The 25938-nt window shown below is 45.5% G+C and overlaps 1 protein-coding gene and 1 long non-coding RNA gene across 3 annotated transcripts in view; one reads left to right on the top strand and one right to left on the bottom strand.

Moving 5' to 3' along the window:
* Nucleotides 1-2823: 2823 nt before the first annotated feature.
* Nucleotides 2824-13375, bottom strand: LOC128911991 (uncharacterized). Of its 2 annotated transcripts, XR_008467333.1 has the most exons (5): nt 13035-13375; nt 8723-9692; nt 6128-6283; nt 3271-3393; nt 2824-3127 (listed from the first exon to the last, which is right to left on the bottom strand). It is a non-coding gene; the product is annotated as an uncharacterized LOC128911991 (long non-coding RNA). The 2 variants fall into 2 exon arrangements; XR_008467327.1 differs by having other exon boundaries at nt 8723-13375.
* Nucleotides 12447-25938, top strand: part of LOC128911964 (alpha-2-macroglobulin-like) — a 41739-nt gene continuing 28247 nt past the window's right edge. Inside the window, exons 1-7 of the mRNA XM_054207613.1 lie at nt 12447-12677; nt 17821-18004; nt 18878-19034; nt 19570-19622; nt 20296-20316; nt 23237-23405; nt 25293-25377. Coding sequence (XP_054063588.1) covers nt 12589-12677; nt 17821-18004; nt 18878-19034; nt 19570-19622; nt 20296-20316; nt 23237-23405; nt 25293-25377 — 758 coding nt within the window. The 5' untranslated portion in view covers nt 12447-12588. The remainder of the gene's footprint in view (nt 12678-17820; nt 18005-18877; nt 19035-19569; nt 19623-20295; nt 20317-23236; nt 23406-25292; nt 25378-25938) is intronic.

Here is a 25938-nt window from a genome sequence, read left to right on the forward strand (position 1 = left end):
TGATGAGGAAAGGTAAGTGAAAGCCAGAAAAAAAAGTAAGCAGATAAGAAGGTGAAGTGTAAAGCAGCATGAGCGGAGGGATTGGCAGGGTGAGCAGAGCAATAACCATTCTTGCAGAAAGGGAGTCTTCAGTCTCCGACAGGTTTCTCAGGGATCATCCAGAGACAGTGGCCAGATCCTGTCCCATGACACATGCTCAGTGGACTGCAAGTGGAGACCACGTTGCTGTTCATGGGAAGAGCTCAGCCTCTAGGATGAAAGTGAAAGTGCAGAATAATGGAGAGACTGGGAAATACCTTCCGAGTTTTCTCAAAAGCATCTACACTTAGCAAGGAATAATCTACCTACAACTGTACTTGAAAGCCTCCCCTCTGAAGCCTATGCTTCATGGGCACAGGCAAGGTGCTTCACACGAACTTACAGAAACCCTTTCCTGGACAGTTAATCCATTGTCTGAGGAGAACACTTGAGGTGACGTGAATCATGGAGGTGATGTGTTGACTAGTCAGAGGTACGGTGCTGCCTCGCTGCAAGCAACATCCAGGTCTGCATCCTGCTCAGCACAGCAGTTACGCTGGCTGTTATCTGCTGAGCAGTTCCTGAGGGGTTCGGGCACAGCTCGCTGCCAGACCTTGGTCTAGCTTTTGTCTGTTTTGCACAGAAGGGGCTGACTACCCTGTATCCTGAAACCGTGTTATATACTCTGCAGCTGTTGGTGTGTTCTCATTAAGTTTATTTCCTTTTGGATTTTCCCCTGCAGAACCATCATAAATGCTGAACAAGCGGTCAAGCACCCTATCTTCTTTTGTCATTAAGTGCTGGAAAGGGCCATTTCACCTTACTAATCACAGTGGGAGTTTGTGATGTCGTTTGAGCTAGTGTCTGATTCCTTGTTTCCTTTCACAGCACGTCTCTCTCGATCTGTATCATAATCATGTATACCTTTCCATCAATAAACCTCCCTTTTACATTGGGCAATGACTTTTTTTTCGGTTTCACAGAACAAACATTTCAATGACAGCCTGCCTGTTATGGTTGCTGGTTGGGGGAAGATGGGGAGAAATGTTGTCTGCTGTGCCTGCAGCACTCAGCCTCCTCTCCTAGCTATGCCTGATAATCATTGGAACTACTGTAATATGCAGCATGTTCAGTCCCTCCTACCTCCGGAGTGTAGGACTCATCGCCCACAGCTGCTGAACAGGCCCTCACCATTCCCCAGTCCTGCAAGGGTGCCACCCCTGCCCCTGTGGCATAAAAGTAGGGTTTATGTATGGACATCATGGAGTGACTCTGCATCACGCTTAGTAGAGGAGAGGGTGAAGAAATGGGCAGGTTTCCATGCAGACCTGGTGAGTGCCTGATCCCACATCCTGGATCTTACCCTGCCAGGCCCACCTGTCCTCCAGACTGGGCAGAGTTTGTCTAAAAGAGATGATGAGCCTGGATCATGATGCCTTGTCTCAGCCACTGGCAAGAAGCCTCCCCCTTCTCCTGCACCTCTTGTCATCCCCCACTTTGTTACACTTGCAGTCGTGGTGGTTTCGGCAAACAGAGACGCTTTTGGGCTGCAGCATGGCAGAGTCGGTGGGTGGGTGGGAAGAGCGTGACCCAGGCACTACCGGAGCCCTGGCAGAGGGGACCAAGGGACAGGGAGGCACGGCTGGAGACGAGGGGGCACAGAAGCATCGGGAGGCCTCGGGAAAGAAAAACGGACGCTGCTCCTCTTTCCCAGAAGCAACAACCGCGCCGGCAGCCCTCGCTGAACCCCGACAGGCTCCCACGGACGCGCCCGGGCGGGGCGGCGGCAGCAGCAGCTCGGACGGGGCGGGCGGCTCCGTGTTCGCCCGCCAGGCGGCGCCCTTGCTCCGTGCCGGTCCCGCCGCAGCTCAGCGACGGTGGGATCCAGCCCCACGCCGCTCCCGGGCAGCGCGATCCAGCCCGCACCGGCCTCCGTGCAGTGTAGCGGGTACCGAGCATCCACCAGGCGTGAGCGGGGAGGAAAGGATGGATCTGTCATGGAGCAGAGCGCGGGGCGGGGGACAGGACCCGCCATGCAAAGGCGTGGACAAGAATTTAAGCGACCATGCAAACGGTTCCAGTGCCGAGGACGGGTATGTGTCCTGAAAGGATCCGTTTCACCAGGCAATCTGCTGAAGCTGAGTGTGAACTTGGGTTTTGTTTCAATGAAAATTAATCATCATGTCAACACAAAATACCTCTCTTCCGAAATATTTTTCCTTTCCTTTCCTTTCCTTTCCTTTCCTTTCCTTTCCTTTCCTTTCCTTTCCTTTCCTTTCCTTTCCTTCTCTTTTCCTTCTCTTTTCCTCTTCTCTTCTCTTCTCTTCTCTTCTCTTCTCTTCTCTTCTCTTCTCTCTTCTCTTTTCTCTTCTCTTCTCTTTTCTCTTCTCTCTTCTCTTCTCTTCTCTCTTCTCTTCTCTTCTCTTCTCTTCTCTTCTCTTCTCTTCTCTTCTCTTCTCTTCTCTTCTCTTCTCTTCTCTTCTCTTCTCTTCTCTTTCTCAAAAGGCACTAAATAATTTGAGTCAGTGGGATTTGTGTTTCTGAGTTACCCAGGCCTGGCTCCTCAACAAACCAGATGTCTGAGTCTCCACAGGCAGTAGGGTACCCAAATGCTCACCGGATCCATCAGGGATGTGTTAATTTTAGAAGTGCACAGGGCTGCCCATCCAGGATATGCATGATATTGATGTTATAAAAAGCCATTTCATTAAGTTTCACAGACAAGGAATTTGTGGGGCATGAAATTGCTTTGGGTAGAGCGCAGATTTCCATGCTAAATTCCAAAATTAAAACTTCACTGGCAGCAGGAGGGAAGCAAGAAAGGCTGTGAATTTTGCTTTTCTGACACACACCGAACTGTAGCAACTGACTCAATTTGTGTGAACATGAGACTGGACTAAGGCAAGAGAATCAATAGTTACAGCAACAAGGTTGAGAAGGAGAGCAGGCTGAGTGGATGTGAATACAGGATGTGCATCTTTCTGGGGGATTTAAGGCCAATTAAGCCAAGGCTTCAGCATCCCACATGGAACTCATAAAAATCCCCCTCAGGTCTGGCCAAATGTTATTCTGTTCAGCCAAACATCGTTTTCTGGGAAGAAACAAAGTCCTAAAAAAAAAAAAAGCTGCATTTTTATCATTCTTGTGAAGCTTTCTTTTCCTCTTAGGCCAAACCTGAACGATTAAATTATCAAGAGCATATTTCCCACTGCACACTCTTCTTCTACATACTGAAAATGTAATATTTGTTACCTGATTTTATCCTGTGACTCACACAGTTAATTGCTGGTTGCAGTCAGATCTAATAAACGTCCCGTGCTCATTCTCTTTCTGCATATTTTTACATGTAGATCATGTTCTCCCTGGCTTCTGCTCCTGCAGGGAACAGCAATATTCCTTAAAATGCATTCCAACACCTCCCGGATTTCTGGAACCTGGCTGCCTTGTTTCAGCTATTTGTTTCGTGGCACGCACCTGAAACTGATGCAAGTTTATTAATTGTTGACTAAGCAAAACAGGGACACCCATTAGACTGAATATCATTTCTTCCTCTGTAATCTGATAATCCTAATCATTCAGTCCCAGAGACTGGGGGACTAGGTCTCAGAAGGTCAGAACTACTTTAATTTTGGCAAGACGTACAAGCTAGGCAAACTCCGTTTCCCCAGGTGTGAGAAAATCAGGCTCACTGATTTTCAAGAGGTGCTCACAGCTACCCTACTGCTGCCTCCTCGAAGGCACAGATGCCGGTTCACAGCACTCAGTATTCATAGAATCATAGAATTGTTAGGGTTGGAAGGGACCTTACAGATCATCTAGTTCCAACGCCCCTGCCATGGGCAGGGACACCTCCCACTAGATCAGGTTGCTCAGAGCCCCATCCAGCCTGGTCTTAGAAACTTCCAGGGATGGGTCTTCCACCACCTCTCTGGGCAACCTGTTCCAGTGTCTCACCACCCTCATGGTGAAGGACTTCTTCCTAACGTCCAGTCTGAATCGACCCATCTCTAGTTTTAATCTATTCCCTCTAGTCCTACCATTACCTGACGTCCTAAAAAGTCCCTGACATCCTAAAAAGTCCCTCACCAGCTTTCTTGTAGGCCCCCATAAGATACTGGTAGGCCACTATAAGGTTTCCTCGGAGCCTTCTTTTCTCCAGACTGAACAAACCCAACTCTCTCAGCCTGTCCTCATAGGATTGAGATGTACACATCTCCATTTAAAAAATCTACCAGAGAATGGAGACAGATAAAAGTATCCGCTGAAACTGCTGTGCAGGTCCTTGGACTGAGTCAGAAACACCATGAGAAATGGGAAAATCAAAACTTTACTATGGTTGTCTGCCAGTGCCCTCATGTCTGCTCTTCAGCTTCTGGATCTCCTGTGGTTCTGTGCATGGCTCTGTTAGAAGTACATTAAAAGCTATTCTAAAATGCAGGTTCTTATGAATAAAAATGAGGTAACAAAGAGTGTAATCTCATCAGTATGTCTTTGATTAAAATGCTCTGTCACGCTTACTAATTTAACTTATTGTGTTAAATCCTTCTTTGTAGGGTTTATTTGTGCCATGGGAATTGCTTTGCTGCTCATGGGGACTTCACACTGACGGATCTGCTAAAGACTGATGTCATGGCCCAGTTAAGAAGAAGAGGACTTATAATGACTGCACTTGTTCTGGAAACTGAACATAAGCTTTTTTACTGTGGATGATGAGTCTCATCCACAATGTGAGCAGCAGGATGCAAGATCTAGAGAAAAAACAAATGGACCTCCACGGAAAGATAAGCTCCAGTGTAGCAGCATTCTCTTGCTTAGGCCCCTTCATTGCTTACCCAGCACTCTCATTAGAAAAAGAAGTCCTTGGTCTAGGGAATTTGTCTGCTCCACCTTTTGGTTCAAATCCTCTGTGACCCCTGCAGTGTCACAGGTAAGAGTGCCAAGCCGTCAAACAATGGCACAGCAAGACCACAGCTGTATGACTTCTTTTATTTTCCAGATCTTGTTACATACTTGTTGATGTTCAGGTTTTGTCCTCACCACCCTTCCTCTCTGTGTGTGATGACCAACCAATTAACTGATCAGAGAAGACCAGAAATGTGCCAGAGGAACCTTCAATCAAGAAATGATGATGTGTCAAAAAGCTCTGAGGAAAGAACTCAGTCTTGCTCTCCAGTCATTTATTTGTTGAGTTCATTTGCCACCTACCTGGTGGGCAATTAGGGAGGTAGGGCCATGTCTGCAGTCAAATGACCCCCACCACCTGATTCATCAGACAGGTGACATAGAAGCATGGTCACATCTCTGTCACCATCGGCTGTGAAATGCGCAGCATCAGAGAAGGCCTTCCTGAGGCCTACATCACTCATGTACATTTTAATTTTTTATTCAGAGTTACAATAAAAAGGTTTCTCAAAAATTTTTCAAGTGGAGAAGCAACATTGTGCCAGATACTCCTGTAGCTCAACAGCAAAAGTTTCTTTCTGCTCGACCTCCTAAAGGGCCATCTTTTGAGGGTCAAGAAAGTCCTAAAAGCAAGGCATTACATTGAATGCAGGACCTACAAGGCTCCTTCAAGGAATATTCTCACTCGTCCCCTTTCTGATCCTTTTGTAAGCTCAGTACAGTGATCTCCTGATGCCTTTTGATCCTGCCCTGGAGTCCTCTGCTTGCTCTTCCTGCCACACCAGTGTTCCTGCTGTGAAAACCAGTACCTCCCTTAAGAACGTGATTTCAGCAGGACTCCCGGACCCTGTGTCGTCACACTGTGTATATAACCTGACAGCTGGGAGATTTAAAAAATCTTATTTGAGAGTGAAGGGAGGGTAAATATGAACGAGGCAGGCAGAGGTGGAGGCAATAAAAATCACCATACCGTGTATTGACAGGGCTCTACGTGCGTGCTCCTAAAGTGCTAACCTTGCACATTTTTTTCAGCCTCCCACTCTTTGGCTCAGTACCCATGGTGAGGTGAAGGCTGGGTTATTACCAGAGGCAATTGCATAACCGTGCCACATGTTTTCTACTTCACTTTACTGGAAGTTTCTAGCTCTAGGTCCCACTGGTTCCCCTTGCTGTCCCTCCTGTCAAGTCATGGTGTGGCCACACTTACCCAGTAACTGAGGTCTGCGCCATGGTAAAGCTCATCTGGGAAGTCCTGTGCACTAAGCGTGGGATGCACTGCTGGCTCTCTCCTCACATCCCCTGCCTGCTTAGATGAGGTCTTGTCCTGTCCCCTTCCCACCACTTGTGTCCAGTGGAGGGTATCCTGAAACAGGAGGGATGAGCAGCAGTGTAATTGCAGCCAGGGCAGGCTCCGTAGCAGGACACTGTGTTCAAAAGGGTCTAAATAAATTACACGTTCTCCAGCTGCGTTACAGCATCATGGCTCATATCCCTTTCCCTGCTGACCTGAAGGGCCAAACATGGCCAGCTCTGCCCTGCCTAACAAGGTGCAACAGAAGAAAGCAGAGATGCAGGGGAAAGGGTTAAACATGAGAATATCTGATTTCCTTGTCTCGTACTCCATTAGGACTTCTTGTCTTGCTTTCCTTTAGCATACTCAATCTCAAAAATCTGGACAAACACTTATCAGATGAATCCCATATCCTCTCTCCGCTGGGGAAAGACCCGTGTCCTGAGCACCAAATGACGTCTGGCTTAACTGCGGCACAGCAGGGTGGCCTGGGCTTGGCCGATGTTACCCAGTAACTCAGTAACTAAGCTAAGCATAAAGCCCTTCCCTCCTGCTGCAGCTCAGCCAGCACGCTTTGGGCCCAAGTCCCTGCCCTGTGCAGGGCCATAAGTTCCCCCAGCATGGCCAGAGGAGTGAGCCCTTGCGGAGCCACCGCAGCAAGAGGGTGTCACACTGGGCAAGTACAGCGTGGTCCACTCGGCAGGTGCCGACACCTTCTAGCAAAGCCATCCAGAAGGGGGGCAGTGATTTGGGGGTTCACTTTTTTTGTAGCTAAATGAACATCAAATATAAACGGGGAAAATCTTTGAAATGCCTATACCATGTAAATACGGTCTTTTTCTTTACTGGCGCTCCTGCTCATGGCCTTGTGCCATGAAGTTTTGGATGGTCTCTGGGGATGGCTATCCCATGGCACCTCTGGGCCACTGATCTGTTGTTGCATCACCCTCGGGGAAAGCATTTTTTCCTTCCATCTGCTCAGAGTTTCTCTGTATGCAGCTTGGCCCGTTGTCTCTGCTCCTGCCACTGTGCACCTCTGAGAAGAACCTGGCTCCAGCTTCATTCCACCTGCCTTGAACACCAACTTCGGAGCCAGCAGAAGGACCTTCCTGAGATGCCTGTACCTCGCCTGAGGAGAGGGGGAGCCCAGGCAATAACATCACAGCTGAAGGTAAACACAAAGTCTACGTGCATTTTGAATGTCTTTTTATATGGTAAAGTTTTATCAGAAAAGTGGAGTCATATAACTCAGAAAGAGTATAGTTAATTGTCCCAAGTGCTGTTTTCAGACACTTTTGTACATGGCTTGGCTTTTTCTCTCCCCTTCCTTGGCAATAGTCTGAGGAATACAAATGTTCAAATGAAAATAGCTTTTCATGCTTTACTACATCAGGGATTATCTTAATTTCTCTGTAATATCCAAAAAATATCTGTGAACATGCAAACATCTAGTTTCTTGTTTATATATTTTTAAATTATTACATATTGTTCACAAATTACCTTTAACGGATTTAATAGTGGGATTTCAACAACTGGTCTTACTCTGTGTGTACTGTGTACTGTAAGTACCAGACAGACACATTGCAGATTTCTGATGCCAGAGGGTTAACAACCTTGGTTGAAGCCTTTTTTGCAACATACAGTATAGGTTTCTTTTAAGGCAAGACAAAGTTTATTCATACAGGTAACATTTGTTATAATATAGCTGGGAAAGGCGGATAAACCCTACTTTGTATAGAGCTCATCCCACAAATGGGCTAGCCTTACATCACTCAAACTGTAGTCACGGGACTATTTATAAAGCCCAGCTACACATTTGGTTTGCAATTTAATCTGCAAAATGCACTAAAATAAAAGTAATTCATTGATGCCTTTGCCATGCCTGTATTTACACATTCGTTCATATGATGCCACAGAAAAATGAGTTATATTTGGCATCACAGCTGCCCGCGCCTGGGAAAGGCAGTTAATCTGCCACCAGGCCCTTCTCTCAGGTTAAGATATTCAACAGGCCGCTAAAGTGGATAATCTTTATTTGCTCTGATATTTTCTGTTTAATTTGAAGTTTAGCTTATGAAGCCTTTTTATGGTGTTTCACTTTGTTGCATATTGGCATGTTGCAATTTGTCTAATGTTCATATTTTCTGAGGTTTTCTGATAAAGGACCTTCTCTTCACTGTGGCCTGTGAAATGTTTTGCCTCCCACAGAATAATAAACTCTCTTTTATCTCTCTGGGTATTGTTGTTATTCCTACTATTTTAGACAAGTACTTTTTCTTGCAATGCTTTATTGTAATTTGAAATAAATTGCTTTGAGTTTCTTTGCTTTAGATACATAGGCTGGGGAAACAAATATCATTGTTTGTATTTCCTTTAAAAGAAAAATAGTGGATTCTTTTTTCTTTTTTTCTCCTGAGAGATTTTTTCAGCCTACAGCTGAACAGTTGACACAATTTTATTAATTGGAGCTGTTAATACAAGTCTCAGGTTTTACAGCAACCATTTTCTCACCTGTGCTCACGCAAAGCTGATGTAGGCATTGAATAGAGATTCCTTTGCCAGAGCTATCGGTTTCCACCAGGGCTTCTCATGTGAAAGTGCACGGACCATCTTAGGCACAATATCAGTGTTACCAAGACTTGTTTTCTCAGCTTCTTCTTTTAACACACGCCTCTTCATGAAAGCCAAAGGCTGAATTTCAGCTTGGGTTTGGCTTAGAAGACTGATCGCTCTGCTACCGTCCTTGAGAAGACAGAACAGGAACACAGGAAAGAAGCAGGTGTCCTTCTTGAAATTATTTAGCTTTGGTGACAGCGGTTCCAAAATGGCTTAAGACTGCTGGGGCAGACAAGGATTCCTGCACGTAATAGTACTGTGATAGTGCTAAGGGTATTTACACCCACCCATAGACACGTTTTCTTCCTGCAATTGCAGGGAGCACTGAGACACTCTGTTATCAGACAATCAGTAGTCATCTACAAAGATAAACAACAGTAACTGAAAAGAAGTCAGAGGAAAATACACCACAATTGGGTTAAGGTGGTTAAAACTGATTGATTAAAACTGATTGAGTGACAGTGCACACTGGAAAAATATACTTGTTTTTGACAGTGGTCATACACTTGGAGGTGTAGGACAGTTCACATTTTTCTGTTCATCTTTGCTAGGCAATGCAGTGAAGACTGTATGGCTTACAGGAATCTGCAGAATAAGGTTTGCTATGATTGGAATTTATCAATATCTATGATGGCCTGGGTTAACTTATTAATTGCATCTTTTACATCAGTCAGTCCTACTCAAAATAATATATTTTAAAGTGCGGGTGGAAAGGAACTTGCAAAGGAAATATTGTGGAGAATAAAATCCTCCAGAAAAAAAAAAAAAAATTAGTAATAATGACACTTTCAGGCAAAGTAGAAGTGCTCCAAGGCATCCATTTCTTACTGACCTGGTATCTTGCCCCATTTCAATATGATATTACCTGTAAAGGAAATCCAATGTGTCAGCACATGTAACTTACCAGCATATCACTGTAAATTCTCTGAGAATTATCTAGAATTAAGCTAATTTTCCCAAGATCTTTTTGGAACAAAATAAAATTTTAGGAGAATGTTATAATTTTAATTTAGCAGAGGAAACAGGTAAGAAGTTTCAAAAACCTATGGAACAGCCAAAAGATAGGCTACCCTTAAAAGCGAGAGTAAATTTATGCAATCGTTCCTTTTCAAGCAGGATGAACCTCAGTCCATTACTGTTGTTCAGTATACAGATGCACGCTGCTTGGAGGGTTATAAGAAATTAGATTTAGGCATTTTGGCTATAGCAACCATTTACTGTGACGTGGCCTAATTTGAATGCTTTGTGGTCAACAGTTGGGTACAGTGATCCGCTTAGGCCTTGTACCAGCCTAACAGGGGGCTAGCCACTGAAGATACTAGCTATGTGCAGGTTGCCTCTTCATCTGTCAGGTGTGCAGTGACGTCAGACATGTATGAAGTATTATCATACGAGGAAATCTCTTTCCTGCGGTTAAAATCATGATTGCCAGTTCCTTGATGCCATCGCCACGTATGGCAAAGATGTTGCATGTCTTTTCCAGCAGCGGTATCTTTTATTAGTCCAGCTAGCCTTGTTGGAAGAAGTAGCCAGTCTTTCAGACACCCAGTCTCTCCTTCAGGTCCGAAAAAGCACCAAAAAGCTTTCAAGTTAAGAACAAGTTCAGGCCACTTATTCTGAGCTTGGTGAGAGAGGAACCACCTCAAGCACCAACTGCCTGAGCTCAAGGGCAGTTAGTGCTTGTGGAGCAAAGTGGTCACTCGAGTGTCAGAGAGATGGTAAGTGGTTCCTGAGGGGACTGAGAAGCAGATATTTTATGCCTTGTGGATGGTAAATTGCTTAGTAGAAGGAAGAAGGCTATAATGAGCAGCATCTCAATTGCATCGCTGGTTTTGATGGACCTGTAGATCTATGAATTTTAGTTTTACGTGCTCATGCTAAAGTGTACTTCGCGTGTGGGCATTTGGATTTCTTTTCGGTTTCAGTTTAAAGCAGCCCAAAGGACAACAGGCAACTCACGGTGAGTCGTGTTTTCCAGCAAATGACCAGGATGCTATTGCTTTGAAAACTGCTATTTTGCGTGAGTTGTTTACTGGAGAAGTTGAAGACAGGAATGGGAGGACAGACAATAGGGGGCATTTCTGGAGAAAGATCTGTGTGGGTTTTATTATTTGGTAGTTACACAACCACTTTTTAATCAGTGTTTCCATCTTTAACTGATAATCTGCTAAATATTTTGGTTTGTGTGAGAATGCGTTCATTCTTTCTCCATATTACTTTTATATAACACGTCCCCCCCATCAGACACTGCCTGCCTCCTGACTGTTTTGCTAACCTTTGCAGTTCATAAAAGGTGTTAGATTTTATTCCATGAGAGACTGTCCCTGAGTTTTTAACACCATTCTTAAGTTTCCGTTCATCCCCAGACATTTCTCCTGGTCCTTTGCACAGCCCTTCCCTGCAGTTTCCTGGCTACTACATCAGAGTCAAGACACACTGTATAGCTAACTTTCAGTCTTAACATTCACTCTTTTTCAAAGCTTTACCTTCAGGCAAAGAGCAAATAGGGCTGCCTGTGCTGTTGTGATCTAATAAGCTCCCTTGCACAGATCAGAGAAATTCTGCCATTAATGTGGCTTCACATTCAAGGTGGTTTGTGCTGAAGCATTTTCTCTGTTGGGTTATTCCTACACAACAGAACTCTTCACAAGGATCATCAATCTCCGTAAAGAATGTTACTGAATCCTTTCAGTCCACAAGCACTGGAGGGCATGCTGACAGCCCTACAGCTGCAATTTTGCAATTTTCCGTGGACTGGTGCAAACACCCCACCTAGTCAGACTTCTCAGGGAGTGCTCATAGTTTGGACTGAATATTTCTGTTCAATGACCTGCTGGAATTCAACAAACTTTTTTTCTTACTGGATTCAACTTCTGGATAAACTGCTCCTACCAGAAGTTTGCAGAAGGCCAAGTCAAGTGAGCAGCACTATTTCTGAGTGACTTTTGTCACAAACATGGCTCACGGCAGCACAGATCTACATCTGGCAAAGGAAAGGAGGAGTCACCTTGAACACCTAGAACATCTGCGCTCCAGGTGACACTGAATGACGGAGGGTGATCACCATGCCCAGGGGGCAAGGATATCTCCCAACAGCATTGTGTAATATTCGTGCATATTCACAGAGGAAACATAACTTATTTCCATACCTAGACCAGTACCCCACCTCATTTGGGGTTTATATTCCTGACAGAATAATTTTCCAACCCATTGTACCACTGTTGGCAACTGTGTCAGCGAATTACTGCAGTATTCTGTTACCCTAATAAGGACAACGTTTCTGCCTATGGGTTTCCTTTTGTTCTTAAAATACCTGTAACATTGGCATTTGGCTTCACAAGATCAGAGTACCCCACATCAGAGTGCTGTGATTAGATGCTGCCCACAGGGAATATTGCCCTGTGCTGAACATAGTTCATTTCCGCAACACCGTGGACTTCTGATGGGTTGAAGAAAGCACGGTATGAATCATTCAAAGATTTCTAATATAAGCACTATCCAATAGATACCCTTCCCCCACTTGGAAAGTCTCTGGCCAAATACTGTCCTTCTGTTCCAGCTCCTCCTTACACGCCTCTCCCAGTTTCCGGACGGGTCCTGGCCCCCAGCCCTTATCTCCTCCAGCCCCTGGGCTGTTTACAGAGTGCAGTTATAAAGAGGCTGACCCAGCAGAGAGTGAAGAGGAATTACAAGGTGCAGGAAAACAGCAGCACCGGACCAGGCTGGGTGTCTGCTTGACTCACCACGTCCTGCTCTGCACCATGGGGAAGAATGGGCTGCCCAGCAAACCAAACATCTTCCTCCTTCTCCTCTTCTTCCTTCCTGGAAATACCTCTCCCACCACAGAACCGTAAGCTATTCGTGCGGAAGGGGGAGGGAGGTCTTCGTGCACCTTTTCTCCTTCAATTTTCTTCCTTTCCGTCATTCTTCAAACAACTGTGCCGGCTTCTTCCACTCCTACCTTGCATCTCACAACTAGCCAAGCCCTGAGCTTCCTGCACAGCTCTGCCAGCACTCCCCCCCTCTCCCTGCAGCCCCCTGGTTGTCCAGTCCTGGGACCCCGCCACATCTCTGCCAGTGCCCGCACTCCTGCCCTGCAGCTGCCTGACAGTCCAGCCCTGGATCCTCACAACTAAGTCTATTCTTTCCTAGAAACCTTCAGGTGCCTGGGCTTTCGTGAGCATGATGCCAGAATCTATGTACTTACCTTTCCTGTAGTATCCTTGTTTTGATCATGGAGTTATTTCTCCCCACTCTCCTGTTGATTTCAAGCCACTTTGCTCCCCTTTCTCCTGTCTCTTTCAAGCCGGTTTGTTTCCCTTGGCAGCATCGGATGTACTTGTTCCCAACGAGGATCTGTGACCTAGATTTTCTTCCTCTGGCGTGGAGCCTGGTGCTGGCACCCTCCCCTGGGGCATCCACCCCAGGGCTCTGCAGACCAGCAGCGTGGCTGCGGTGCCCACCCTGCTGAGAGCCCCGAGGAGAGAGGCAGCTCAGGATGGCACAGGCAGGCTGGAGCTGGCATCCCCCACCCCAGGCTCGCCTACCAGAGAGGGTTGCTCCGGAGGCTCTAATCTGGATGGGAGCAGCTTCCCTCTTCAGACCCTGGCTGCTGTCACACGCTGTGCCTCTTGGTGTGCTGGCAGAAGCGCAGTTCTCACCACCGCGGGTGTCCTCATGCCTGCTGCAGAGATTTCGTGCCCGCCAGCACCGCAGTAGCGCTAGTGGCTGTAGCAGAGGGTGCAGCACTACTGCTGGTGCTTACTGCGTGGCCAGAGGTGAAGCGGTGACTGGCTCAGACCGAAGGACCTTTGACTCACACTGTACCGTCAACCTCCCATTCATCTGCCCTGTTTGGGTGCTTGGGGGACAGATCAGCCAGCCAAGTCTGCTTTGGGGTCAGGCTGAACTTTCTCCCTACAGTAATCTGATGTAATTAAGCAATTAAGTAATCTTAATTCATCCCTGCCCGAGATCAGGGGGAAAGGGAATGAATCCGTCCCGCTCAGTTCTCTCCTCCCGTGAGCAACATCCTGCTCTTTATCCCTGACCTGAGCACCGTTTTGGGAGGGGAGAAGGAGGAAGGGCTGGGAGGTGACGGAAAGAGGGGTGTAGTTGGGATCCACAGAATGAAGGTAGGAGCCCAGAAAACAGTTGGGGAGCAGGGAGGCGGTGGAATCTGAGCAGTGCACTGCTAGGTAGCTGTAAGGGTAGTCGTTCTGTTTTAAGTGCTAGAGTGTAGATCAGACGCTGTATATAACACAGAAGGGAAGTCCCCCTTGAGCTGAAGACAAAACGAAGCTTCCAATCAAGGCTTGCTCCCTGTGCCCAGCACAAGTAGGGAGATAGCTTCTTTGAGCAGCAGCTCTTGCTGCTATTTCTGTTTCAGATGTGGCCAGCTGCACAGGAGACACAATTACAGTTCAGACTATATATTAGAAAGACACTTATTCACCAAGTTAGTGCAGCACTGGACCAGGTGACCCAGAGAGATGGTGGGAACTCCATCTGTGAAGTCCTTCGCAACAGTCTTGTTGCAGGAGAGAAGGTGGGCTTGAGACATCCAGAGATCCCTTGCAACCAAAAATGTTATGATTCTGTAAGATACTGATAGCAAGATTATTTTTTTTTCTTGCTCTAGATCTGTTCTGGAAGAAATCAATAGGGGGTATCATTTAATCAGTATCGCACTCCCATTCTGATATGTGGTTGTGCATGCCAGCTATTTTACAACGCAGCGTACGTGCTTGGGAATATGCTGCATATAGTCAGAAATGCTAGGTCATGATGGCACATGAATCAGCAGGAGTGGATTTGGACTGATGGAGCTGATGAAGTTCACTGGCTTCTTTGGTTGGGTGTTTGTTCCAGGAAGTAGCTGAGAGTCAACACACAGACATTAGTCCATCTTAGGCTAGAGTATTACCTTCTGTGTGTAGACAAACTCATCATTTTTGCCTCAGCCACTTTCTCTAGCGTCTCCTATCCCTCCTTGTTGCCTGCTTCTGACAGAGTCACTGCCTCTGTTTTCAAAACACTCCGTTGCATGCAGGGAGGCTGCTGAGGTCTCTTTTGGCAGCCCAGATGCTTTTTGTCCTGGAATGTCTATACATGGACTTTGTGACCCAAGTTATTTAAAACCCTCACAGCAATTTAATTCCTCTAGCTCTTTTCACCAACACATCCCAAAACAGCTAAAGAGAGGTCTATAAACAGCGTATTTCATATCCTTGTTTCAAAGGCAGGGAAGCCAGTGTAGGGGGAAGTTCTGCGCGTCGGCCAAAATTTCAGCAGAACAGTGAACAGGAAGAGGAATGAGGCCAAATTCCCCACAAACTAGGTCACGCTGTCCCTTGGGTAGACTGGATGTTACAGTCGGATTGCCAGTGCCATTGACAGGGGGCAGGGGAAGTGAGATTAGGGGAAGCAGGCACAGGGTGAAGCTGCGGTGAGAAAGCTGCGGAGGAAGGGGAGCACTGGAGCAGGCAGATAGTCACAGGCTGTAAGTCACACTCTGGGTGGCTGGAGCACCCTCCTTTCACTCCTGCTGCAGCAGCATGCACTGACCAGAGTTGCCGGCTGGCTCCTTTGCCACGCTTTATCCCGTTGCCTAGTGGTGAGGGAACTGGAGGTACTGCCTGGGTCCCACTGCCTCCACAGTAGCTTTAGGATTTCCCAAAAGCTCAGAGCCCAGGCAATAACGTAGCTCTGGACGGGCCCAGCTATCTCTCTCCCCAGGGCTGGCACCATCCATCAAGGTGCACATTAGCCTTCCTCACTGGAGAGCCCATGGAAAAGTGGTATGAGCAGTTCTGACCACAGGTTTTCTCCCATGCATGTAGTGACTAATATACCCTGCAGACTGACTTGCCACCAGAACCTCCTGCTGCTACATCTGGATAGCCTGAATGTGCGCAGGGAAAAAGCAATAGCAGGTCCATAAAAATGGTCCAGCATCAGACCAGGGGACTACATTAGCTCTGTCTTCTGCCTGTGTTGGTGGCCAGTCGTAGGTGCTGTAGAACAAGAGTAGAGGAGCAAGGCAAGTACTGTGGAAATTAGTTTCCCATCTGCTGTAGCCTCATGGAGCTTCTATCAATCAGAGGTTCAAGGTCTTAAAGTGGCCAGGATTACACCTCTGCTGCTATGTTTTCTAGCCATTTCTGGGCAGTGAATTTACCTATGACATTTTTGATAATATCAGGAGTAGCTGATCTTCTCGCCCTTATGAGCCTTATACCAAATTTTATGTAGCTGGTGCCATAGGTCACATACCATATGCTTTGGAGAGTTACCGGCAGGTAGGGAGTGACAGCTTCTTTGAAGGGCCTGAACTTGGCTGGACACATAGATAAGGCCCTAATTATCCAACTCAGTGGCACCTGCTGGCTCCTTTTGTTCCTCACCCAGGATAGTCGTCTGCTTTCTGTCACCTAATGCAGCCTGGCTATATGTGTCCTTCTTGGGCTGCTTGAGAGCACACAAGCTGGCCATACCAGAATTGTACATTTGGATTTTACAGCACCTGGTAGCACTAAGTTCCTCAGCTTAATTTCGTACGCTAGTGAAAAAGTTTCTGCTTCCTTCTATTTTTAAGCCAGCTGCTTAATATTTTCACCAGGTGTTGTTTACTACATGCATTGTCACAGGTGATGAACAAGCCATACTTTCTTTTATGCACACCATGACTTTACGGCTTTCTGTCCTGCCTTTTTGCAAGCAGGAGTCTTAACCTATGTAGTGTATCCTCCTATGGAAATCATTCCAGATCATCTCTGCTGTCATTGACTGAATCTTTTCTGCTAAATCCGTTTTTTAAATGCACACCATATGGGAGATGTGGAAGTACCATGCAATTTAACAATGGCAAAATGATGTGTTCTGATTTGTCCTCTGTTCCTTTCTGCACAGTTCCTTATGGTCCATTTGTTGCTTATTGCTGAACAAGGATTTTCCAAGAGTGAACGGTTCTCATGTCTGAGTGGTAATAGCCCACTTAGTGATACAGGATATATACGATAGCATATATACTGTTGGGGTAATTTTTTATTCCTCTATTGATGGTTTTCCCCTTATGAACAGTTTGTTTGCCATTTCTGTTACACAGTCTCACCATATGACAAATGTTTTCCACAAAAATATAAGTCAGTTTTAGGTATCTTCTTTCCCTGGACACTTATCAGAAAATGGTACTTCCCAGATCATTTAGAAATGTACTGAACAACAGGGGTCGCAACACAGACTCCGGAGATTTTCACTGGTTCTTAACATTTGTGTCCTATCTTTTAAACAATTAAACCAGGTCAGAATTAATAATTTCATTTATTAGTAAAAAATTAGTAAAATGATCCCTTTAATTAGATGGCAGCTTAGTTTAAGGGTCTTTTGTGAGGGACCTTTGTCAAAAGCCCTTTGAAGATGCAAGTACACTTGTGTTGCAGTAAACCACTACTCTCTGAAATCCTTTGTGTACTCATCTTAATAAGATCCCAAACTGCAAGCACTCACATTTTTGCTCAGCGTGAGAAGGATTTGAAAACCTGGATAGGCAAAGACAGGAGCCGCCAGACAAGTGGGTGGTTTTTTCAACCCTAAAACTGCTGAATTTTCAACCTTTTTTAGCTAATGCCATTGAGTCTCAATAGGAGATTGTGGGATATACAAAAATCAATTAACAGCCTGGAACCTTTCACACCGTCCTTACTCCCTGCTGTGAAGCTGAACAACACATCCTTTGTAAAGGACTCTCTATTAGCATAGAAATTGTTCCTTCTACAGCAAGCATTTTCCTGCTTTTAGGCTAATTAGTTAGGCAATTTAATATGTATAAACCCAAAATAAAATGAATGCTCATGTGTATGTGCACTGCAATGCCCAGGGACAGTAATGGATTATGCATGCTGATTTGTTAATTTACTTTCACTTAATACTGTTTCCTTAAAACCGTTTCACATTTCTGATCCTCCTGATCCTTGCTTCCCTCTCTTCCTAAGGCAGTATATGGTGCTACTGCCCTTTCTGATACACACTGATTCTTCTGAGAAAGTCTGTGTTCAGCTGACCCACCTGAATGAGTCTGTGACACTGAGCACCACACTCGAGTATCAAGGGGAAAACAGGAGCTTGATTGATGACGTGGTGTCGGAGAAGGACGTGTTCACCTGCATCCCTTTCTCTGTGAGTACCTCATCCGTGTGGGCTCATCCCTTGTGTTTATTGATGTGGGATAGTAGATCTAAACAGTCCAGAAATGAGAAATAAGACACATAAGACAATCAGAGACTTCTAAGCTAAGCCAAACAAAAAAATTAATTTGATGTAGAAAATTGACTGTGGTAGCCTTATGAGGAATGATTTCCCACCATTACCAATTCTGTGTCCCACATGGTATTTCTGTGCATGCAAGGATTAGTGAACTCTTCTGGGATCCTCCATCCTAGAATTTTGACCGACTTTAAAGCAGAACACGCCGCATGTTTGTTTGATCTCAGAGGAAAAATAGGGAAGTAGAATATACTTCCCTAGAGAAGAGAAGTATAGCAGCTGGGGAACGGTTAAAGACAGTGAGGTCCATGAGGTCATTTATCTCCTTCTGGAGCTTATTCATGATTGTTTCCTGCAGAAGGCTCATTGATGAGTAATGTAAGCAACTGGTCCCACCCCCTAAATAATGAATCTGGGTTGATTTCCATTTTGATATATCATAGGATGGAACAAGATCAGATTCCATATTTCTCTAAGGAAAGTGTATTAATAAAGGAAGGGAAAAGACTTTCAGTATTGGAAGAAGAGGAGGCATGAAAAAACCTCAAGGAAATGGAGAAGATCTATCATTGCAACAATTCCTGAAGGAAAAAGAAGATTTTCTTGAGACAGAGGAGACAATCCCTCCAAGTTCATATTAGAAAATCATGTTTTTTCTCTTCCTTCCAGCACTGAGTCTTTGGTGTCCTTTTAGGGAACTTTTGGACCTAGCTAATACTCCATCCTTCAAAGGTTTAGTGCAACAGGGTCAATCAGTAAAGCAGTTATCCTCTTTGTTTTCCTTAGCTTCCAAAATCCAATAGCACATCCATGGCATTTCTCACTGTGATGGTGAAGGGGGCGACACTGGAGTTCAGAAGCCGCAAGTCGGTGCTGGTCCAGAATTCTGAAAGCCTAGTCTTCGTCCAGACAGACAAACCTATCTACAAGCCCGGACAGACAGGTACAGGGAATTGGGTTGGTGTTGACTCTGACAGCAGAAAATCTTACAGTCTTCATTCCCTAGAGGCCCCATACTTTTATTAAGCTTTTCGGACTTCTTCATGGGAGGAGTTAAAGTGCTCAGTAAATCTTATTTCTGTCAGCTGAGATCTAGGGCATGTGGTACCTTCATCATTCCTATTCTCCATCCTCCAAGCACAGGCTCAGATTCATTCTACTCAACTAGAGACATGAATCTGGGATGACTTCAAAGCATAATCTCCCTTGGCTGCACCTGAATCAACAAAGCAGGACTGGCACTCCCAAGGGACAATTCAGTTCAGCCAAGACCTGATTATCCTTCTAAATTTATCTGCCTCTCGCCATCTGCAAGAGAAAGAGCTGAAGTAATTGCTTCCATAACTTAGAGATCTCAATTCACAGCCTGTTGATCCGTGGAATGAGTCTGAGTTATAAATTATGGAAACACTGACATTTCCTGGTAATGGCTACAAATTTAACAGTGGAATTTCCTTCTTTTCCGTTACACCCTTCAGTTCTGTTTCGGATCGTTTCTCTGGACGAAGACTTCTACCCGCTGAATGAGAAGGTAGAGCCATAATTCTTTGTTAAACAGGAGGCTTAATTCCCAATTAACACTATTACTGTTGTCATTCAGAAACACTGAAGACAGACTTTAAAGCATATGATCCTTTCTTGCTCACACCATCCCTGACCCTTTCCGTCGCCTACTCTGAGACACACTCCATCTGTCTCTATTGACTGAGAAACCCATCCCCCTTTTTCAAAGGGATATAGGTGTTTAAAACCAGATTTGCAAAGGAATGTATGTGGCTAAGCACATAGACAGAGATGTCATTACTGAAAAAATGGGTGGGACAAGTTTCCATCGAAAGTGACAGATGTGCAGATGTTTCTGGAAACAGCTGCAACCGCATGCTTAGAGGCAGAGAGAGCAGCATGACAAGGACTCGGTTTTAAGGAACTGGTCATGAGTGTAAGTCCACCTTTTAGATTATTTGGCACTCAGTTTCTCATTGAGATGAGTTCTTTGAAAACTCTTACTTCATCACATTTTCATACCGTGGTAAGACAGACAGTTTGGTCTCTACTATGGAAACAGAGCAAGCACAGAAAAGGGAGAACCCAAAGGACTTCTTAGAAGGTTGTTTTTCTGCCCCTCAGTCTAAATCTGGAAATTACTTCCGTCCATACGTGACCCGTATTTCTAACTCTGATTTTCCTTTGTTCTTTCCCTACAGTTTCCACTTGTCTATGTTCAGGTGAGTGGTTAACTACATGTATATTATTTCAGCAGAATGTGCAGGCACAGAGACAGTAGTCTCCAGGAGTGTTGTTTTCAGACGGAGATGGAAGGGAAAAACATGGGCACATGACCTTTTTCCTTTGTGTAAAGGAAGACTGAGTAGTTGAGCATCAAAATAAATTCCGACAATGGTTCTTTGGTTGGGGAATGTGACGTAGCACCAAAATAGTCAATCAGTGCAAGCCATGCTGTGAACAGGATTACACTTGCCTAGAGGTCATATCAGAATGGCTTATTCCTCTTCCCAAGCAGAACTAAGATTTTCTGTCTGCCAAGTTTGGCTGAAGCCATAGAACTGCATTAAAGTAGCAAAACTAAAGACATAAAATTATGCAAGTAGACATCCCCTATCTTCCCAAGCATGCCCTTTTGTCTGGTTGTTTGTTGTTTTTTTTTTTAAACAGTTGAATTTCAGTGATAGACAGAAGTTAATAGGAAGGATGTTTCTGTCAATGATCCAAATACCCACTTTTTCAGCTGAGAAACCAGAACTTACAATTAGTATCTGGGACATCTTCTAGTAGGAAACTGATGGGAAGGACCTGGTGATGGACCCTGATAGCAGCACAAACAATGCTGATATTAGTGTGCACAGATCTTAAGTTGGTTTGCATTATTATGGATGCTATGTAGTCAGTCCTGGCATTGCTCCTTGCTGCTTGGGGTTGCAGTCTTCATTCTCTAGAGCTGGGAGTGTTGTCACAACAGGGGAGGCAGAAGGTGGGCCAGAAGTGGGCTACACTCCTCTTTTCTACCCTCCTGTCAGAGTGCTGTCACTCTCTCTTCCCCTCAGGTAATTTCCAGAACAGAGCTGCAGGGCTGGTGGGCCACTGACAATCTGTGAATATTTGGAGAAAGAAGAGTAAGAGAGTGTGTGGTGTGGGATAGCAGTTGGAGGAGAACATCTCAGAACTACCTTCTGTTGAGGCTCTCCCAGGGGATTGTAGAACATGTCCCTTCCCCTTCAATGAGATGATATTTGACTGAGGAATTTCAGGAATTTCATTAAAGGAAAAAGAAGAATTAAATCCTACCCACTGCCTCCAGAAATCCCATACGCCTTTGCCTAACAAGCTGAATAATTTCATAACCTTTTTTGTGTCAGTACCATGAAAGGCTTCAATTTGAAATCACTGGGCAGGCCATCTTCCATCTTCAGATCCAGCCTGTGAGGCATGGTATTGGTCCATGTTGTTTAAGCCAGTTTATGTAGGCCTTGTCCCCCATCCCCACCATCACCTCTGCCTTCCTCAGTGCTCATTCTCAGTCCAGCACTGCCCTTTGTTTGGCTTTCACAGGTGTCTACAAGGCAGTCTGGTAGACTGGGAAACTCATCTGGCAGCAAATTCACCATTTTTCTCTAGGGTATTTTTTTTAGCCAGATCTGATCCTTCAGTGTAGTTTACCACATGCTTGCATGAAATTTGGACTGTCCCAAAGGAAAGGGTGACAGAAGTGAAGAAAGGCTGCAGCTTAAAGTCAGCAGTGCTAAGGAAATAAATGTTCATCAGTCCACACCCTTAACATCCCTAATTCATTATAGTCAGCCAAAAGGCAGAAGTTAGTATGAGCCTACTATTTCTCAGTTCTTATTCTGACCTATCGCTTCTGTCATTTAAAAAAAAAAAAAACTTTCTGAGGAAAACCAAACAATCTGACTTTCAGGTCTTACCTACAAATACATCACAGAAATGATGAGTTCACAAGCCCAGCTGCAAACATTTCCTTGAATTCCTCCTCCAAGGAAGCCCAGTGGTGTCTCTCACAATAAGTGGTGAGCTTTTCAGCAGGAATGAAGTACAATGATGAAGAGGATTTGGTCATAGCCATGGCATGTGTTTTACTGACTGTGCCTTCCTCTCGGGGTGCTTCCTGGGAAGAAGGCCTGCTCTTCTGCCTCTGACTGGTTACCGCCAACTGGGGCATGTCATTCACATCCCCTTTTCCCTAAGCCCTGAGATAAAATCTCAGTGAAGTAAATGCATACAGTCACATACCTTGAGTCACATACCTATCTAGAGTAAATAGACTTTTGGTGACAGCCAAGGTACAATGCAAAGCGCAGGAAGAAAATCAAAGACTGTAAACATTAACCATCCTGCTGAGGAGCCTGGGGAGGGTGCATCAAACTATGCAGCACCACTGCAATGATTCAGTGAGTTCTACAAGAAATGTGGGGCTAAGCTGAAGAATTTGGGGCACAGACTGTCGCTAGTCCGTTCATAATGAGCAATACTTAGCCGTAGTAGCGATGAGATTTCAGCTCCAGCATTAGGAGTGAGGAGTGAGGAGAGACAAGATGGGAGAGGTCTCAGCTGGATGTACATATATGGGATATACTTTCCTCTGTTCCTGTCTCCACTCCCCTGCCCTACCACAAGCTTTGGACTCTTGCACATGTACATTTCTCAGTCCCATAGGTAGATTAGATGTGTCATTCCTCAGCAGATTATGCACTGGTACTCAGACAGTCTCTATTCCAGGCATGGAAAAAAAAACTTTTAGCAGGCTGTATGGCAAGTGAAGGAGACTGAAATTTCCCTCCTTTCTTCCCCTGTTCCACTTACTCCTGCTTTTCATCTCTTTGTCTTGTTACCTTGACAGTCTGTCTTTCCTAGCTTCCTGGCCCCATCCTTCATAAGCATGCAGGTAGAGCTGAGGGAGGGACGGCAGAGGACCTCCAGGGTTAAAAAGCTTTCTTGCATGCTAGTTATGCAGAATTGACAGGTAAGCACCCACAGATCCTCACAGATTATTGAATAACTACAGCTAGGCATTTCCCAGATGGGATATATATATCTACTGGGCCCTCCACTGCTCTGTCCCTGGGAGCCTCCTGTTCTGTCTTGTGACGTTGAGCTATTCCTTACCTGCAGGACCCCCAGAGGAACCGTGTGTACCAATGGCAAGGGGTGGAACTAGAGACAGGCTTTACGCAGCTCTCCTTCCCCCTCACTTCAGAACCCATCCAAGGCTCCTACAAAATAGTCGTGCAGAAGAGCTACTCATCCCATGTGGAGCACTCGTTCAGCGTGGAGGAATACGGTAAGGAGAGGAGGTATGGGCTGCAAGTGGGGGCTGACGGCAATGCCTTTTACTGTGACCTCGATTTGGGATTTCCTGGGAATGGCATGGGGAAGGGAGGGACTGAATACATAGGCAACGGGGTTCAGAGGGGCTGACCCAGAAGGTGCTGCATATCAGAGGTGGTTGCTTACTTTACGGCATCTCTCAACGTGCCTGAGCTTGTATTTGCCCATAATGTTTTTGGGAGTACACGGTCTGACAGGCTTCCTGTGTATGGCTTGTGGCACCGATTTCAGCTGACTTCATTTGGGTTGCTTTTCGGTCCAGGAGCTTGTTCCCAGTAGCACTAGATACAGAGCAAAAGATGACAGTATTTTGGTGACCGTTTTGCGCCTCTCATCATTAGTTCCATTTCTCCACTTGTAGTCCTCTCTTTCCTCTTCTTCCTTGTTTCTGCAAAAGCTTAGAATATATGTTTGGTAGAAAATTTAGTTTGAAGAGGAACACTCCACAACTGTTACAAGCAGATGCAAACAGTCTGGTAGTAGAGACCGAGGAAGGAGAAATGTGCTGCCCCAGGGAGCACTCTAACCCCCAGTTCTGTAATAAAACTTCTCAGATGTTTGTAGACAGGTAGACTCTGGCTCAGCTGCGGGTGTTTGAGGAGGCTGCTTGGCCTGCGCTCCCCGCTCCCAGGCTTCCCCCAGCTGTACGTGGAGCCCAAATGACCCAGCGCATTGCTCAGAACCTGCCGTTTCCGGAACAAGCAGGATGCAGACACAAAGAAGATTGTCACTGGAGTCCAGGGGAGCAGGTTTATTTGTTACAAAGTCAGGCATGGTGGTTAGTATGAACATGGTGAATAATTAGATCACAAACCAGGTTATAGGCTTCAGCCTGCCATGGTGACAGATGGGCTGTGCCTCCTCCCACAAGATCGTTCTGAATGCCCCCCAAAATCACAGATGCATGTCCCTTTCTTAGCCTCACACTAAACTAATTTTTCTTTTATTTGTTCTTTAGTCATATTCCCATGGATCTCCCCTGTTGCTAATTCTCCTACAGCCTTTTGAGGCCTGGGGTTGAAAATTTGCCTCCCATCCTAGAGGCAAATGTATGTCTAAACTGTGTAACTTGGGGATGCTTTCCAGTTCCTGGGTCTGGGTGTGCACCCTCCCTGCTCTTATTTCCTCGCACTGTGAAAAAATCCTCAGGTGCACTGCCTGGAAGCAGGCCATTACATGCTTCAGTCCGGCCCTGGACTTGAGTAGTTGGGAGCTTAGGGTTGCAGGGTACAATAGGAGAAGAGGGATGTAACGTAGGAGTAAAATATGTCTTTTACTTGCTGCTCTTTGTATCAGGCCTTGTGGCTGCCTTGTCCACTTGAAAATATAGACCCAAGAATCTGTGGCTAGATTCCCTAGAACTGTCTGGATATGCAATAAAGTTTCACGTGCTACATATTAGTGAGCTTAACATCAGCTTCGTATCTCCAGAGCATTAAGAAACAGGCAGAGAGAATCAATGATTCGAGCTGTTTCAATGTGGTAAATGACACAGGTGGTGAACGTGCTATTCCAAGTCCTAGCTGCAAATTATGTATTGTGAAAGACAGAACACAACACGCAGGGCCAGTGTGTCCTTCTGAATGGGCATATGGGATCGCATAAGCATGTGCTGCAAATGGGGGAAGGTAAGGGCTACAACCCTCCGTAAATTCCCATTTAACCCAAAACGGTGGTGAAGGCTGAGAAAACCTAGGGAGGGGGTGACAGAGCTGTACTGCAGACCACAGAGAGGTGATGGTTAGTATTAAGATGATTCTGGCTCTGTGTTTGGCTTGCTGTGTGGTACACCGCTCTCCTTCACCTCTTCTCATATCAGACTTTTCTCTCTCCCATCTAGTGCTGCCCAAGTACGAGGTCCTGGTGAAGCTGCCCAAGATGATCACTATTAAGGACATGGAGCTTCCAGTGTCCGTCTGCGGTCTGTGAGTCACAGAGCTGGAGTAAATCTCTCTCGCTCATTCTTCACTCCTCCTTTCTGCTGAGGGCTGAAAGAAACTTGGGGAAGGCTTTTCATATTTTTCCCAGACATCTAGTGCAGGCTTGTTCCACCCTATCAAACCTGAGCCTGCTTCTTGGCCTGAAAAGTGAAAGTGAAGGGTCTTCTCTATGTTCCTTAGAAGATGATGCCAAACTAACCTGCAGCTCTCTCCTCCCGGTTTACTGTGTATTTTCTCTTTCTGTCTTTACATTTCTTCAGTTAGAGCTTTTCTGCCAATCTTGAACCATCATCAAATACTGACAGATGTCAGATCAGACATCACTTAAACAGGTGGTGCAAACCCAGTGTTCTCATTTTTAACTCATAAATTTCTCCTCCTGAACCCCTGGTTGCCTTTCAACTTCTTCACTGAACCCTCGGGAGTTTGTAAGACAAGGATACACCCGGCTGACATAATTTTCTACGGACGACCTTTTAGTGCATTCCTGCAGAGACCTCCCACCTAGAAGAGATTCTAATGGATGATGGAAGAATCTCACTATGG

The sequence above is a fragment of the Rissa tridactyla genome, chromosome 1 (assembly GCF_028500815.1).
Source record: "Rissa tridactyla isolate bRisTri1 chromosome 1, bRisTri1.patW.cur.20221130, whole genome shotgun sequence".
In the NCBI taxonomy this organism is placed as follows: Eukaryota; Metazoa; Chordata; class Aves; order Charadriiformes; family Laridae; genus Rissa; species Rissa tridactyla.